This window comes from Phacochoerus africanus, chromosome 2 (assembly GCF_016906955.1).
Source record: "Phacochoerus africanus isolate WHEZ1 chromosome 2, ROS_Pafr_v1, whole genome shotgun sequence".
Taxonomy (NCBI): Eukaryota; Metazoa; Chordata; class Mammalia; order Artiodactyla; family Suidae; genus Phacochoerus; species Phacochoerus africanus.
Genome location: NC_062545.1, coordinates 101,630,189 through 101,645,776, shown reverse-complemented (window position 1 = coordinate 101,645,776; position 15,588 = coordinate 101,630,189). Strand labels below are relative to the sequence as shown.

General features: G+C 43.2%; 1 protein-coding gene across 2 annotated transcripts in view; it reads left to right on the top strand.

Moving 5' to 3' along the window:
* Positions 1-15,588, top strand: part of MYO5B (myosin VB) — a 389,410-nt gene that overhangs the window by 222,848 nt on the left and 150,974 nt on the right. For both annotated transcript variants that reach the window (XM_047764561.1, XM_047764553.1), the window contains exon 5: positions 15,152-15,308. In XM_047764561.1, coding sequence (XP_047620517.1) covers positions 15,152-15,308 — 157 coding nt within the window. The remainder of the gene's footprint in view (positions 1-15,151; positions 15,309-15,588) is intronic.

Below are 15,588 nucleotides of genomic sequence, written 5' to 3'. Positions count from 1 at the left end.
AGAGACTTGCTCTGCCCTGAGTTTCCCTGATCCCCTTGTCACAGCTTTTTCTTAAAAGCTTTACTTCTCAGGAAGTTCCTTTTGTGGCTCAGTGGAAAAGGAACCTGACTAGCATCCATGAGGATGCAGGTTTGATCCCTGGTCTTGCTCAGTGGGTTGAGGATCTGGCATTGCTATGAGCTGTGGTGCAGGTTGCAGACGTGGCTCAGATCTGGTGTTGCTGTGACATAGGCCAGGGGCTACAGCTCCAATTTGACCCCTAGCCTGGGAACCTCCATGTGCTGCAGGTGTGGCTCTGAAAAAAAAAAAAAGACAAAAAAATTTACTTCTCTACTTAACTGATGCTTAGGCTCTAGTGCATTGTGGTCAAATCCATACCTGCATGATTCCCCTTCCTCACCTGCCTTTGGGACTCTCTAATTTACAGCAAGAATATCAGGTCATAAGTGAGAATAATAAGGCAGTTAGTTTCCTCGAGGCTCAGATTTGTGAGTTCGTGTCTGGCAGTAGTAGTTAACTTTTTAATCTATATAGCGGAAAGTAACTATGAAGTTTGAACATTTATTTTTGTAACTGAATAAAGCCCTTAGCATAATGAGTCTAATATGTTTAATGATGTTCATAATCATTGTGCTACATGATAATATAGGCATGAATAGCTGACACAAATGATGACAATTAGCAGTACTCTTCTGCAGCCAAATTGTCTCTTGCATTCCACTTTTCCACCTCACTATCTATCCCTTCATCATGAAATATTGAGAGCCTACTGGGTACCAGATTCCAGTTTGCCCACGGTCTGTCCTAGGGCCTGTCAGTTCTCGACATTATCCAGTGCTGAGCACCTGTCATCCTTTCCCAGCCCAACTCTGTCTTGAATGTCTCATCCTTGAAAGGTTGGACAGTTTCTGGGCCAGGAGGCTAGGTCTGTTGCATTTAGGAAAGGAGGGAAACAGAGAAAGCTGAACCCAGTGAGATTCTATCTGATTGGAGGCCTGTGAGAGACTTGCGGCAGCTGGCGGGGAGGGATGGGTCCACGAACACTGACTCTTGAGTCTGTTCCTTACCCTCTAAAGTGGACTGGGACCCCAAAATAACCAAGGCAGATTCAGCTTCAGGCCTAGGTGCTATATCATTTCATGGCCATATAAGAGAACCATGAAATTTCAAACCAGCAAGTGGTTGATAATTCTCAGGGTGCTCAGACTAGCAGCAGCAGCATCACACTCAGGAACTTTATTAGGAAGTACATCTCAAAATCTTTGCATTCCCATAGGAGGGTATTGATCTCTTAAGAGCAATAAGATGCAGATTGTATGAGAGTGCATTTATTAAGTTTCTGAATAAGCTTCAATTTTAAGGCCTGAAAGTTAAAAGTTATATCAGTGTTATGGCTTAAGCTGTAATGTTTTCCAACGGAGAGAACCTTGCCACATATCCAAGGGGGTCTCTGAAGTCTGCCTCCCACCTCCACCAGCACACTTAGTGGTGTTTCTGATTGGCTCTTGGAAACTGCAGCAGGACCGATGAAATGTAAGCATGGTTTCCTTGAAAGTCATCACTAGTGCTGTGTAAAGCGGCATGATTTTGCAATCAGGCAAAGAAAAGAAATGCTTTGGAAAGAAGATCAAGTGTTCTTAATCATTTTTCTTCCATTTAAAACATCTAAATGCATCAACTATACAATTACAAAGGACTGATTATATTGAAATAATCCAAATATTTTAGGAGTTTGTGAGAAAGTAAATATAAGGCATTGTTACTGCATTAGTGGCAAATGTAATAATCATCATTTTGAAGTAATGATGAGCATAAATATTTAATGCTGTATGCAACAACTGTACTGTTATCTGGGGTCAAAGTTACAGGTTCTACTTGTTCTGCTTTCTGTTTTTGGCTATATTCCTTTCTCTCTTTATTTTTAATTTGAAGTATAGTTGATTTACAATGCTGTGTTAGTTTTTGGTGCACAACACAGTGATTCAGTTGCATATACACACACATATATATACATATGTACTTTTTCAGATTCTTTTCTATTATAGAAAAGATATTGAGGCAGTTCCTGTGGTGGCTCAGCGGAAATGAAACTGACTAGCATCCATGAGGATGCAGGTTCTATCCCTGGCCTCACTCAGTGAGTTAAGGATCCGGTGTTGCTGTGAGCTGCGGTGTAGGTCGCAGATGCGGCTCGGATCTGGCGTGGCTGTGGCTGGCGGCTGCAGCTCTAATTCAACCCCTAGAGTGGGAACCTCCATGTGCTGCAAGTGCAGCTCTAAAAAGCAAAAAAAAAAAAAAAAAAGATATTGATTATAGTTTCCTGTGTTATACAGTAGGACCCTGTGTTTATCTGTTATATATATGAGTGTAGATCTGTTACTCCTAAACTCCTAATTTATCCTTCCTCCCTTTCCCCTTTGGTAACCATAAGTTTGTTTTCCATGTCTCTGCGTCTGTTTTTGTCTTATAAATAAGTTATTTGTATAATTTTTTTTTAGATTCCACATTTGGCTGTATTCTTAGTTGAAGGAATTATTAAAGTTAAAATTTAGTAAAATGAAAGCTGTGCTTTTTATACCATTGAAGTTCATGGATCCTTCTGAATTCCGTTCATGGACATGTTGGCCATTTGTGGGCCCCAGGTTAAGAATACCTGATTAGTGTGACGTGATTTGTTTTCTCCAGCTATAGGCATTATCAGGCAGCAACACACTCTTTGTAGTGTGTGTGCCTCTGTGTACTTCTGATACCAACACTGGCTAGTCTCCATTGTTATTTCAGCTGTGTGCGTATCAACAATGTAAATCCAATTAATGAGGAAACTCTACTTTGATTTCTCAGTGATTTATCATAACTCATTAACTTGAGCTTAACTCTACTTTGATTTCTTGGTGATTTATCATAACTCATTAACTTGGTTCCTATTGTCTACAGCCAGGAAGAACTGTTGATAAATTCATACATTAAGGACTGTTTAGCCTCTTAAAGTTAAGCTTTGTTTTGGGGTTTTTTGTTTTGTTTTGTTTTTGATTCTACTCTTTCCATTTTTTTTTTTTTTTTTTTTACTATAGTTGATTTACAGTGTGGTGCCAATTTCTGCTCTTCAGTAAAGCAACCCGGTCATATATACATTCTTTTTCTCATATTATCTTCTATCATGTTTTATCCCAAGAGATTGTGTATAGTTCCCTGTGCTATATAGTAGGACCTCATTGCTTATCCATTCTAAATGTAATAGTTTTCATCTACCAACCCCAAACTTTTTGTCCATCCCACTCCCTCCCCACATCCTCTTAGCAACCACAAGTCTATTCATGTCTGTGAGTCTGTTTCTGTTTTGTAGATAAGTTCATTTGTGCCATATTTTAGATTCCACATGTAAGCGACATCATAGGGTATTAATATGAGAATCTCTAGTTTCATCCATGTTGCTGCAAATGGCATTATTTTTTTTTTATGGCTGAGTAGTATTTTATTGTATGTACCACATCTTTATCTCTTCATCTGTTGATGGACATTTAGGTTGTTTCCATGTTTTGGCTATTGTGAATAGTGCTGCAATGAACATAGGGGTGCATGTATCTTTTTGAATGAAAGTTTTGTCTAGATATAAACTATAGTCTTTGTTTTAAGTTCAGTGTTATGTAGTATTAGGCTAATATTGACTATGAATAATTTACAAGGTATAAGAATTTCTTCAAGTACCTGAAAATATATATCTATATAAATATATAATGACTTATTTAATTAAACTGTTGTACATTGGTTCTTAACCCTAACAGAACTAGCGTTTTAGCATAACATTAAAATCACATGTGGGGAGTTCCCGTCGTGGCGCAGTGGTTAACGAATCCGACTAGGAACCATGAGGTTGCGGGTTCGGTCCCTGCCCTTGCTCAGTGGGTTAACGATCCGGCGTTGCCATGAGCTGTGGTGTAGGTTGCAGATGCGGCTCGGATCCCGCGTTGCTGTGGCTCTGGTGTAGGCTGGTGGCTACAGCTCCGATTCAACCCCTAGCCTGGGAACCTCCATATGCCGCGGGAGCGGCCCAAGAAATAGCAACAACAACAACAACAACAAAAAGACAAAAGACAAAAAAAAAATCACGTGTGGAATTAAACAGCTATTTCGGTCCTACCCCCAGAGATTGTGATCCAGTTGGTCTGTTGTGAAATCCAGCAGGGTGAGTTCCATAAGCTCCACAGGGTTTCTCACGTGCAACCAGGGCTAATCAACAAATGGTGGTCAAATTATTGCCAGAGGCCAGGACTTGCCTGTTGATGTCTGAGTGCCCTAAACGTCACCCTCTTCCCTGAATGTTGTGATTTCCCACTCTTTGCACAACCTGACACCTCTGCCTGGGATGGTCTCTTGGAATAGACCATGAAGGGCCTGGGATGTCACAGGTCACTGTCTCATAAAAGGGTGCTCAGTAGATCCTCCCTGTTGTCAGATTAGTGTTTTGGAAATGTCCTCCCAATGGCAATGAGGAGAATGGGTTGAGGAGGGGCTAAAATAGGTATAAGAAAACCAGTTATGATGCTGTGGAAGGTTCCAGGAGAGAAAGGATGAAGGACAGCACTTAGGGGATGAATTAGAATTAAGAATCCAGGCAGCACAGTCATCTCTGCTTGACGGTGTAAGGAACAGAAAGGAGTCAAGGGCCATTCCCAAGTTCCCCTCTCATTGCTGTGTGGCGCACAAAGCCATCCACCCCGGGTGGAAGGATAAGGAGCAGATTGGAGGGGAGGTGAGGAGCTTGGCTCTGGAAAGGTAGACCATAGGGGAGGGGCTGTGCAGCCTCTGTGTTTTGTTATCCTGGGGGCAGTTGTGCATATGTGCTTGGCTCTAGGGAGAGATCTGGGTTGTGGAGATACATCTGAAGGTGAACACCTTCTTGCTGGCAGTTACAGTCACAAGGGAAGGTGAGATGATGTTAGAGGCAGCCCGAGAGAAGAGATGCTGAAACTGGCTCGAAGGGATGATCAACATTTGAAAGATGAATGAAGCAGCAGAGAAATAGGAAAAGACCTGTGTCTTGCTGGTAGCTTGACAAAAGTAGTGCTATATAGAGAAAGAGGATGGGCTTTAGACTGAGGTGCTCAGATGCACCTGCCTTCAAATACCAGCTGGACCGCTGACCAATGACAAGCCTTTTAACTTGAATTTACTCAATTGTGTTCCTTCACTGTAAAAATAGTTTCCAGGATCCAACGAAATATGGTTTGAAAAGTTTATTTGGAACTCTAGGGTACAAATATATACTCAGATCATAGTTTACCCCCCAATTAATGATAAACTTAACCAAATTCATTCTGTAAGGTATAAAAATCACAGGAAACATTTGCCTTTGTTCTCACTTTCAGCTAAATCCACAGATTTCTGAATTCCAAGATGTATTTTAGTAATTAATAGGTAATTGCTGTTAATGTGGACTGGCTCACACAGCTTAACTATAACTTTGATCTGGAATCACAGAGTTCAGGAGTAGCAGGAGGTCTTAGGGATCATCTTCCAGCCCTTAATTTTAAAAGCAGAGAAGCTGGCACATGCCCATTCACACCAAGGAGCCTCCCTGCTCAGTTTCACTCTCACTCTGCCCTGCTTATCTTTCAGTGAGTGGTGGGCTTGAGTTCCCAGAGGTTCTTTCTGTAATGCTTTCATGAAACTGAGAAGAGACAGCCTCTCTTAGGAACAGCGAGTAAGCAGAAGGAGGCAGATTCATTTTGCTGCGACTTGTAATCACACTATACCTAGAAGGTTTATAAATAGAATTTAGCACTCAGAGGACCACTGTGAAACTGAGTGGAAAAATGATACTTGGATATGAAATGTGCTAAGTACTTAGCTCCTGCACTATCAGAAGGTTCAAGTTAATCTTACCAAGGAGACATTTAGGGCTCTGACTTCTAAATACCAGTTAAGCAATTTTCCACGAATATTTATGGCAGCCTTCCTGAATGGCTTGAGTTCTGGGCTCAAGCACGCAACCCTACCCAGGAGAGAGGATTGTAGCACATCAACACCTAATGGCAGAGGTGCTCCGGGATGCTAGTCTGCCTCCCTTGTGCCTGGTACCCAGGGCTGCTCGGGCCTTAAGCCTGGAGGACCCCTCACATAGGTGCCCTCCTTTTAGGTGCCCAAGATGTATCTCCTCCTTCCCACTTTGAGCCTGGCTTTCTTGTTACCAGAGTTCATGGAGTCTTTTGCTTAGAGCTTTCTGGCCCAGCCCCTCTCACAGCAGAGTTGTGGTGTTTTTTTTTTTTTTTTTTTTTTTTCCTAGTGCTCCTAACCTTGGGAGGAAATCTTTGGCTTTAGATTCACTATAATTGTAGGGCTGTCTTTAGAGCCCCAAAATGCCTCACTGTAATTTTCTGTATTTTTCTCACCTAACTTTACCTCCATCCTAACCTACCTCTGTCCCCCAAACTTACTTCTCCCTCCCCACTGCACCCAATCTTCTTTCCCCCAATCTGATTCTGCCCTCTGCCTGATTTTACCTGACTTACCCCACTCTATGGGATTTTGATACCATTCTGTATTAATGTAGCTATGTTTGTATCCCTAAACAACATGTTTCTTTTTGCTTGTTGAGTTTCTAAAGAACATGTCACACTGTATATAATAGTGTCATTTTTAAAAAAGTTGGCATTGTTTCTAAGATTAATTTTAATTGTTTTTCTAGCCTGTCTCCCACTGATTAACTCTGTCCATGGTACTGACACAAATATCTTTATCGATCAGGAATTCTTAATGAAAAATTCTTTGGATCCCCATTCTCTAGGGAAGTCCTTAAAAAACAAAGCAAAACAGAGTAGATGTTCTATATTGTGATCATGGTGTTGAAAATATAATTAGAGACTAGACGGACATAGACAGGCAAGAAACAGTAGATTGATTATCCCATTAGTGAATAGAATATATTTTACTGACACACCTAAATTTTCAGATGATTTGTTACTGGAGGAGGAAGCGATGGAGGGACTTAATGATGTGTTCAGAGACAGGGCGTCCTGCCTTCTGTGCCTTAGCCAGGCTTTCCCTCCCTTCTGTTTTGTAGCTTCACTGGGTGCTGGCATCTTAAGTGCATGTTGTTCCCATCTTTTCAGCCTTTCTCAGGGGGTACCCACTCCAGGGAAATACAGTTGAACATGTCTGAAATTTAGGGTCCTCCTTGCCCTGGGCAAGCTGGGGAGACTGAATTCAGGGCAGGAACCACCAAGTTTGGTTTACTACCTGCTCTCTTCTTGATACAATCCAGATGCTGGCCCTCCCATCCACACCTTGCATCTGTGATTAGCCATCACGTGACTTTCGTTCTTATAGAGAAGACCTGGGTAGAAGGAATACTGAGTAGATGAGTAAAATATAGTAAATTGTAAATTTCCATGAAAGTAAGGTGGTGAAGGAAGGGCTTCTGAAGAAGTAAGTTTTAGCTGAAGAGGTGATGTTAAGCCAGTCAGCACCAAGGATACCTGGTTCATGTCTCATGACTTAACACCAGGGCTAGCTATTAGAGTGATTCACTAATGGGTGCTTGACTATACATGAAGGGGCTGTAATGGTGATACAGAGATGTTACAGCACAACCCAGTGGAGATTGTGCAGGGCCAGGGAAGCCTGTGTTCAAGTTTGGACTTGGTATCTCATTAGCGGAGAACTCTGCAAATATCACTTGGCCTTTCCAAACTTCAGTTTTATCGCCTCTTTTTTTTTTTTTTTTTCTTGCTATTTTTGGCCACCCCTCTGCATATGGAGCTCCCAGGCCAGGGATCAGACCTGAATTGCAGTTGTGACCTAAGCCACAGCTGCAGCAGCACCGGATCCTTAACCCACTGTGCCAGGCAGGGGATTGAACCTATGTCCCAGTGCTCCCAATATGCCACTGATCCTGTTGTGCCACAGCGGGGACTCCCAGTTTTATCCTCTTTAAAAGGAGAAGACTGGCACCCAGGAGTCTTAGGAGTCCTAAGCCAGAGATAACATGGCTACAAGTTTTACACCATTCAAGCATGATGTAAAAAGGTGGTGTTAATTAATTACACTGAAAAGCAGATATGCATGGGCTGTCATCAGGCAGAGTGTGATTGAGTACCAGGCATTAAGAGTTGTGAGATCAAAGAAGGGAAAAGCAGTTTGAACTGGAATCGCTTCAGGCAGCTATACAGTAGGAAGGAATAAAGAAACAAGCCCCATGTGGCTTGAACATAGTGAACAAAGGGAAACGTGGCACATAGTAAAGCTAGAATGAGAGGTACTAGCTCACAGAGGGTATTGAACACCCTAGAGTCTTAGAGGGCAGAGCAGTGGACAGGGGATTGGGGGGAGAGGTATGATCCAGCATTCACTAGAGAAGTCCACATAAGAAGGATGCATTACAGGAAGGTGACAGTAAGGGTTAGAAAGCTGCTGTTGCAACATAGAGAATAGACTTGTGGTTGCCAAAGGTGGGGGGAGGGAATGGAATGGACTGGGAGTTTGCAGTTAGTAGATGCAAGCTCTTATGTTTAGAATGAATAAGCAATGAGATCCTACGTACAACACAGGGAACTATATCCAGTCTCTTGGAATAGACCACGATGGAAGATAAAAAAGGGAACATACATATATGTACGATTGGGTCACTTTGCTGTGCAACATAAATTGGCACAACATTGTAAATCAACTACACTTTAATTAAAAAAAAAAAAAAGGTGCTGTTGCAATGCTTGTCAGATCCAGTGATGATCAGGACTAGGGGGTACAGAGAAGAAAGTAGATTATATTGGGGGGGCGAATTCAATAGGATGTGCTGGCTTGAGGGAAAGGGGGGAATCAACAGTGACTCCCAGGTTTCTGGCTGAAGTTGGTGGGTGGAGGCTGGGGCCATTTACAAAGATGACATGAGTTGCGGAGATGGGAAGACAGAGAGAGTCTTTGGTGCCAGGAGCCCTGCAGGTTAAAGCAGGTGCCAGCCCTCCAGGAGCTCTCAGTTCAGTGACTGATGTGTGGATGGACTGTGGTTAGAATAGGGGTTCCAGGTATGAGGATGATGGTGCCACCCGTATCCATGTGTGAGGGGCCTGGCCTGACACTGCCAAGGTGGTGTATCTGGAGCTCTTCTAGGACTTTCTCAGCAGAGATGGCTGGAACACCACTTCCCTGTGCTCTGTGTACGTTTTGCTGATAGGGCGGCTGCAGGAGACAGTTGTTCTCTGCAGGAAACCCAGACAAGACACAACTTAAGCGGGATGTCCTTGAAGTTCCCACGGTGTCTCCCTGGCTCATCAGCAGGGCTCTGCAGTGAGGACCTCAGGTACCTTGACAGCCCCTTTATTACTCACCCCAACCCAGGGCTCCCACCCAGAAGTGGGGCAGGGGAGAGTAGTTGGCCTTGCTCAAGGAGCTCAAAGCACTGCAGTGGTTTGCTGGGAAAGTTTTACTGAATGAACAGGTGGTTTGCCAGCAGTTAACTCCTACCTCTCAGGCGTCAAAGATAGGGATCCAGTGGGAACCAGGAGAATCTGTGGTAGGCTTGTTGGTTGTCGGTGTTTTGCCCGGAAGCTGGAGAGTGGCTGGGTTCCTTCCCTGGGAATCCCATGTTCTTCCTGAGACACAGGCAGGCCTTCAAGGGCCATTCCTGTTTAGGGTAGTGCTGCCTTCCTGAAGACAGCCTGGACCTGAGAAACCACTGGGTACGAAATGCCACGGCTGTGGGTTACGTTTTCTAAATACAGGCAGACCTTGTTTTATTGCCCTTCACTTTATTGTGCTTCACAGGTAATGCCTTTTTGAAAAAAAATAAATAAATAAACTGAAGGTTTGTGGCAACCCTGTGTTGAGCAGGTCTATCAGCACCACTTTTCAACCACATTTACTCATTTCATGTCTCTGTGTCACGTTTTGCTAATTCTCACGATATCTGAAATGTTGCATCATTATTCTGTTTGTTATGGCGACCTCTGATCAGTGGTCTTTGATGTTACCATTATAACTGTTGTGTCATGCTACGAACTGTGCCCATGTAAAGGTGAACTTAACTGATAAATGTTGTGTGTGTTCTCATTCCTCCATGGATCAGCCGTTCCTCCATCTCTCTTCCTCTCCTTGGGCCTCCTTGTTTCCTAAGACATAATAATGAAATTAGACCAATTAATAACCCTACAGTGGGCTCTAAAAGTGTTCAAGTGAAAGGAAGAGTCGATGGAGGCAGCAAACATCATTGTTGTCTTATTTTAAGAAATGACCACCCCCAGCCTCAGTAACCACCAACCTGATCAGTCAGCAGCAAGACCTCCCTCAAAAGCAAAAAGATTAAAACTTGCTGAAGGCTCAGATGGTGGTTAGCATTTTTTTGCAATGAAATATTTTTAAATTTAGGTATGTACATTTTCTTAAGACATAATGCTGTTGTATTGTTAATAGATTATGGTATAGTGTAAACATAACATATGCACTAGGAAACAAAACATTCATACAACCTGCTTTATTGCATATTTCTTTATGGGGACATTGGCTTTATTGTGGTGGTCTGGAAAAGAACCCAAGGTCAAGGGAATTTCCCTGAGCTCAGGAGAAAAGGATTTATTGAAAAGGAAGTGGGACTCAAGTTGTTGACTAAGGTCTATAATCGGGCTGAATGGATGGAGCCATACATTGGTTGTCTTTCTGAAGGACACTGGGTAGAATTCCGTACTTGCAAATCTCTCTCCCCCCACCAACCAGGCTTAAGTAACTGAAATTTGAAACTAAGTGCCTTTCCCCACCCATACTTCTTGTTACAACTTTGGTCACAAAATCATCGAATGTCAGAGAGAGATTAGATCACTGGAGGGGTCCAAGTCACAACCCTTGTACTTGACAAGATGAAAAGACAGAGGCCCAGAGAAAAGAAGTGACCCAAAGTCACACAGCAAGTAAAATGACCACGCAGGGCCTGACATCGAAATGAGGTGAAAGGTGGCAGTGCCTTCCAAGCGCTTCAAAGCAAATGATGTGAGACTTGAGAAGTAGAGAAGTAATTGCCTGCTGGGAAGCCCGAGTAAGGACAGAGAGGGCTTTGGGTATGGGTAGGGCTTCAGGAGAAGAGTGTCTGTTGAAGGTGATTTCAGGTAGAGGGAAATCATAAATGGCAGTGGTGAAAAAGTACATAGTTTCAGAGACTGACAGGTAGCCCATCCGGGCTGGACTGCAATACCATCATCTTATAAGAAGTGTAGAGATCATTTCATATACTCTTGCAGCAAATCTGTAAGATGGGGGCATCCTCTGTAATGTGGGTAAGGCTCCCCAAGAGCCTGCCCATGGCAGAACCAGGACTCGGAGAAGATCCTTAGACCAAAATCCTAGTGTTCTGTTCTTAGCACCATAGTTTGCCCATGCTTGTCAAGGGCTTTGGGATTATTTTTTTTTTTGGGGGGGGGGTAATTTTTTTTTAAATATAGAACACTTCACAAATTTGCATGTCATTCTTGCTCAAGGGCCATACTAATCTCTGCCTCATTTTAATGTTTCTTTTTATTTTTTTCATTTATAATTTTTATTTTTTCCATTATAGCTGGTTTACAGTGTTCTGTTAATTTTCCACTGTATAGCAAGGTGACCTAGTTACACATACATGTATACATTCTTTTTTCTCACATTATCATGCTCCATCATAATGCATCATTTCAATTTTAGTATATGTGCTGCTGAAGTGAACACTGTCAAGGATTTTAGTATTGGAGGGTGTGCATTGAGGGAGAGGTCCGACTGTTCAACAAAGGAGTTAGGGCTTGATTAGAGAGAGTATCTAACTTTTTTTGAGTGGGGAAAGCAGGATTAGAGCTGTGCTTTAGACATTTAATCTGGCAAGAGTGTTAGGATGAATTAGACCTGGGTCCCTAAGTCAAGGTGACCACTTAAGAGCTTGGGCATAGTTGGGGATCTGAGTCATAAGAGACTGGACGGAATTTATCTGAGGGTTGGAGAAGTTAACCACCTTGTCCAAAGTCAGATAGCTCATCAGTGCATGTGAGGATCAAAATCAAGTTGGTTTTCACTGACCATATTCTGGATTTATGCTCTCTAATTAGGTTGGAAGCAAAGCTAATATGTACAGAACAAAGCGAGGGTGCTGTCATACATCATCCTTAAGGCCAGCTTATGGGCTGTTACAAATAGTCTACAGATGTGGAATATGTGCCCCGCCCAGAGAAGACTAGGAATGGGAGTGCATAGTATGTACAGAGGTGCAGTGGAGCTAAATAAAAATCATCAATTGGGAGTTCCCATCGTGGCTCAGGGAAAACGAATCTGACTAGCATTCATGAGGATGCAAGTTAGATCCCTGGCCTCAAAATCAGTGGGTTAAGGATCCAGCATTGCCGTAAGCTGTGGTGTAGGTCGGCAGCTGTAGCTCTGATTTGACCCTTAGCCTGGGAACTTCCATATGCCTCAGGTGCAATGCTAAAAATTAAAAAAAAAATTTTTAAAAATCATCAATTTTTTTCAAATATTCTAAATTGGTTTAAGTTAGGGAAGTTGTTAAAAGGACCTTGGTAGTCTAAGTAGAGCTGAATTTCCCCAACTTTAGCCTTCTTATTGGCGTCAAGTCAAACATCCACCAAATTAGGCAAAAATTAGCACTAATGGTCACTGCCCATACCTCCTCATGTCCAAGAGCTTGAATGGAAAGATTTGTAACACTTGGGGATATTTATAACTCTGAATAATAACTTGGCCCTGTATATGCATTTTCATCAGAACACCAAAATTTGCCTTCATGTCCTGACAGGTTTTTTTCTGTTTCCCTGCCTTGATCCCCTCTTTTTATGATGTCCTGACACTTAAACTAGCCCTGCCTTTTTGACTTTCTGACCACTTACACTTGGAATGTCTGCTTGGTCCTCAAACTTTTCTGCCTCTTGTATAAGTCTTTTCCTGAACAATGTATGGCTCTTCAGTCATTTTCCAGTGATATACAGGGCAGTCCCCATCTTGACACGAAAGGGCAAATTGACAGGTGTTACTGGTCTGTGCTTTCTTTGTTGCACTAGATGTAGTATGTTATCTGGGTCTCCTTGCTGTCCAGTGCCCAGTGTGTGCTGTGTTGCTGCTGAGGGCCTGGTGACACTCACCCCCACACCCCTGTTAATCTGATTAATTCTTTCTTGGCATCCATGCATTGATCCCACAGATTTTTTTTTTTTTTTTTTACACCACAGATCTTTATTAAGTTCATGGGGCAGTATATACTGCCCCATTCAACTTGGTTCTCTGTGAAGGACTAAGTCAGAGACACAACCTGTGCTCAGCCATTTTAGGCTAAACAGACAGACTTGGGGCAAAACTCCAAACTTTGGGTGTGGCTCCTACAATTTAGTTCTCCTTGTTCCATACTGAAGGAGTTTTAAATGTGGCATCAAATTTGGGTCTCTTTTAGAGGTTAAAATCCAGCTTATTTTACTCCTAGTGGGTTGGGATGGTTGTGCTTCTGAGCAGTTCTCTAAGGAGTGGATTATGATGGTGTCGAGAAGAGGAGGGGTGACACCTGTTGTGGTCCCCAGAGGCCAGTGGATGTTGTATAAAATTTAAAAGATTAAGGAGAATGAGAAATATAAGCATCCGCTGGCTTCATTAGAGACCACCTTGCAATGTAAAGATTTCACAGGAACGGGGGAGGGGACACAGACACTGGTGACAGTGGTATCCCAGAACTATATGGGCTCTCAGAAAGCCACTTCCTGTTCCACCCTCCAAATACAAAGTAGTTTTTCAAGTAATTGGTTGTAGAGCCAATTTGAAAGATCTGTTTTGGGTTTTTTGTTTGTTTGTTTTCCAGCTTCATCTTCTCAGTAGTGTGTACCAGCCACTTATATTACGTATATTCACTCAGGTCCCTCCCTGTTTAATGACAATGCATGTGAGCTGAGACCACATAGCTCTTTGCTGACCTTGAAGAGCAGCTGAAGGTTAAGGTGTCTTCAGCCCAGTTACCACACCCAGCCCTCTCCCTGGTGCCCCCTTTTTGGGCTGGATCTTATCTGTCTTTCTAGTCCTTCTCTAGTTGATATCAGTATCATCACACCACTTTTTCAGCTTCTTGGCTGTAAGGCCAGATCAGAAGCAGGGCCAACATGCATTCTCCTGTGCTGATGATTAGCCAGGTGGGGCTGGCAGCCTGTGGAGGCTTCCTGTTCCTTCTTCTATAGCCGGCTCTGCCCAGGAAGCCACAGGAGCTGGTGTTAAGAGCATTGGCTAGTGCTGGGACACCTATGTTCCAAACTTACCTTCATGCTTCTCAGCTTCTTCACTTGGAAAGGAAGAGGATGGTCAATCCCTAAGTTGCTTCTTCTCCAAGACTGTTAGAGGCACCAGAAATTGAAAGCAATCCTGGTGGTGGATGGGTGAACTTAGAAGAGATTCATTTCCCAAACTTGTGGCCCAAATCTTTATTCTTACCTTCACTTGAACATCGGTGTTCCTTGGAGACCAAGTAGGCTGTTCTTTCCATTCCTTGTCTGTCTTCACATTATCTGTTTTGAAGGGATACACGGAGATGCATTTGATCTGATATAGAGTTTCTTCTTTCTGCCTTCCGTTTGATCTGACTGAACTCCCTGTTATTGCAATTGATAGCTGTTGTATCTAATCTGTGGGAAACTTGAGTCAGGATCAGTTTGGCGGTTAGTAGCATGGCTTCTGTGATACATCTGCATGAACAGAAATGTTCACAAGTAGGTCTACTGGCAGACTAGGCTCAAATGCAAGAGAAGAATATATCCTTGTTCTTGAAGAAAGTGTAACTTACACAGCGGCATATGATGGGCATGTAACAGAAAGGTGAGACTATATACCTGGAAGTGTATCTATGTGAGTTCTCAGGCAGTGTATGTATAAGGAGGTGATCAAGGGGATATTACACCCAGAGAGAACTTGGGAGAGTGATCCAATGGATGGGTCCCCTTTCCTATGGGTCATAAAATAGGGCATGTACCATTTGTAAACCCCTCTCAGAACTCCTTTCTTTCTCCCACTTTCACAGCTTGTGCAAGCGTGCAAAGGAAGGTGGGCTGTTTTACGCCATCCCTCATGTTTATCTCTCAGGAAGGAAGGGATGCTCGATTGGACTTACCCTTTGTCAGTAGAGCTTTTTCACACCAGTAACTGACCAGGGCTTTTTTCTTTCCAGAGACGAGAAGAACCAGTCCATCATAGTCAGTGGGGAGTCTGGAGCTGGCAAGACCGTGTCAGCCAAGTATGCCATGCGCTATTTTGCCACCGTGAGTGGCTCCGCCAGTGACACCAACATCGAAGAGAAGGTGCTGGCATCCAGTCCCATCATGGAGGTAAAGCCATCCAAATCCCTTGGCCTTATTGGCTGGCATTCTCCTGTGGGCAGGAAGGCGGCTGAGCGTCCAGCCTTGCATGGCTCTTCAGAGGTCTTGGAAGAAGCCCACGTGGTCAGCGTTCATGCCTTTCCCTGAGAACCCATTGTCTATGCTCGGGAAAAAATTATAAAGGTGCCCCTGAAACCACAGATTTGGGAATATTCTGACCTGGTAGCCCAGGACCCCAGTATTGGATAGAGTGTCCTCTTCCTGGTTTCTGTGTCCCTTGACACTCTTG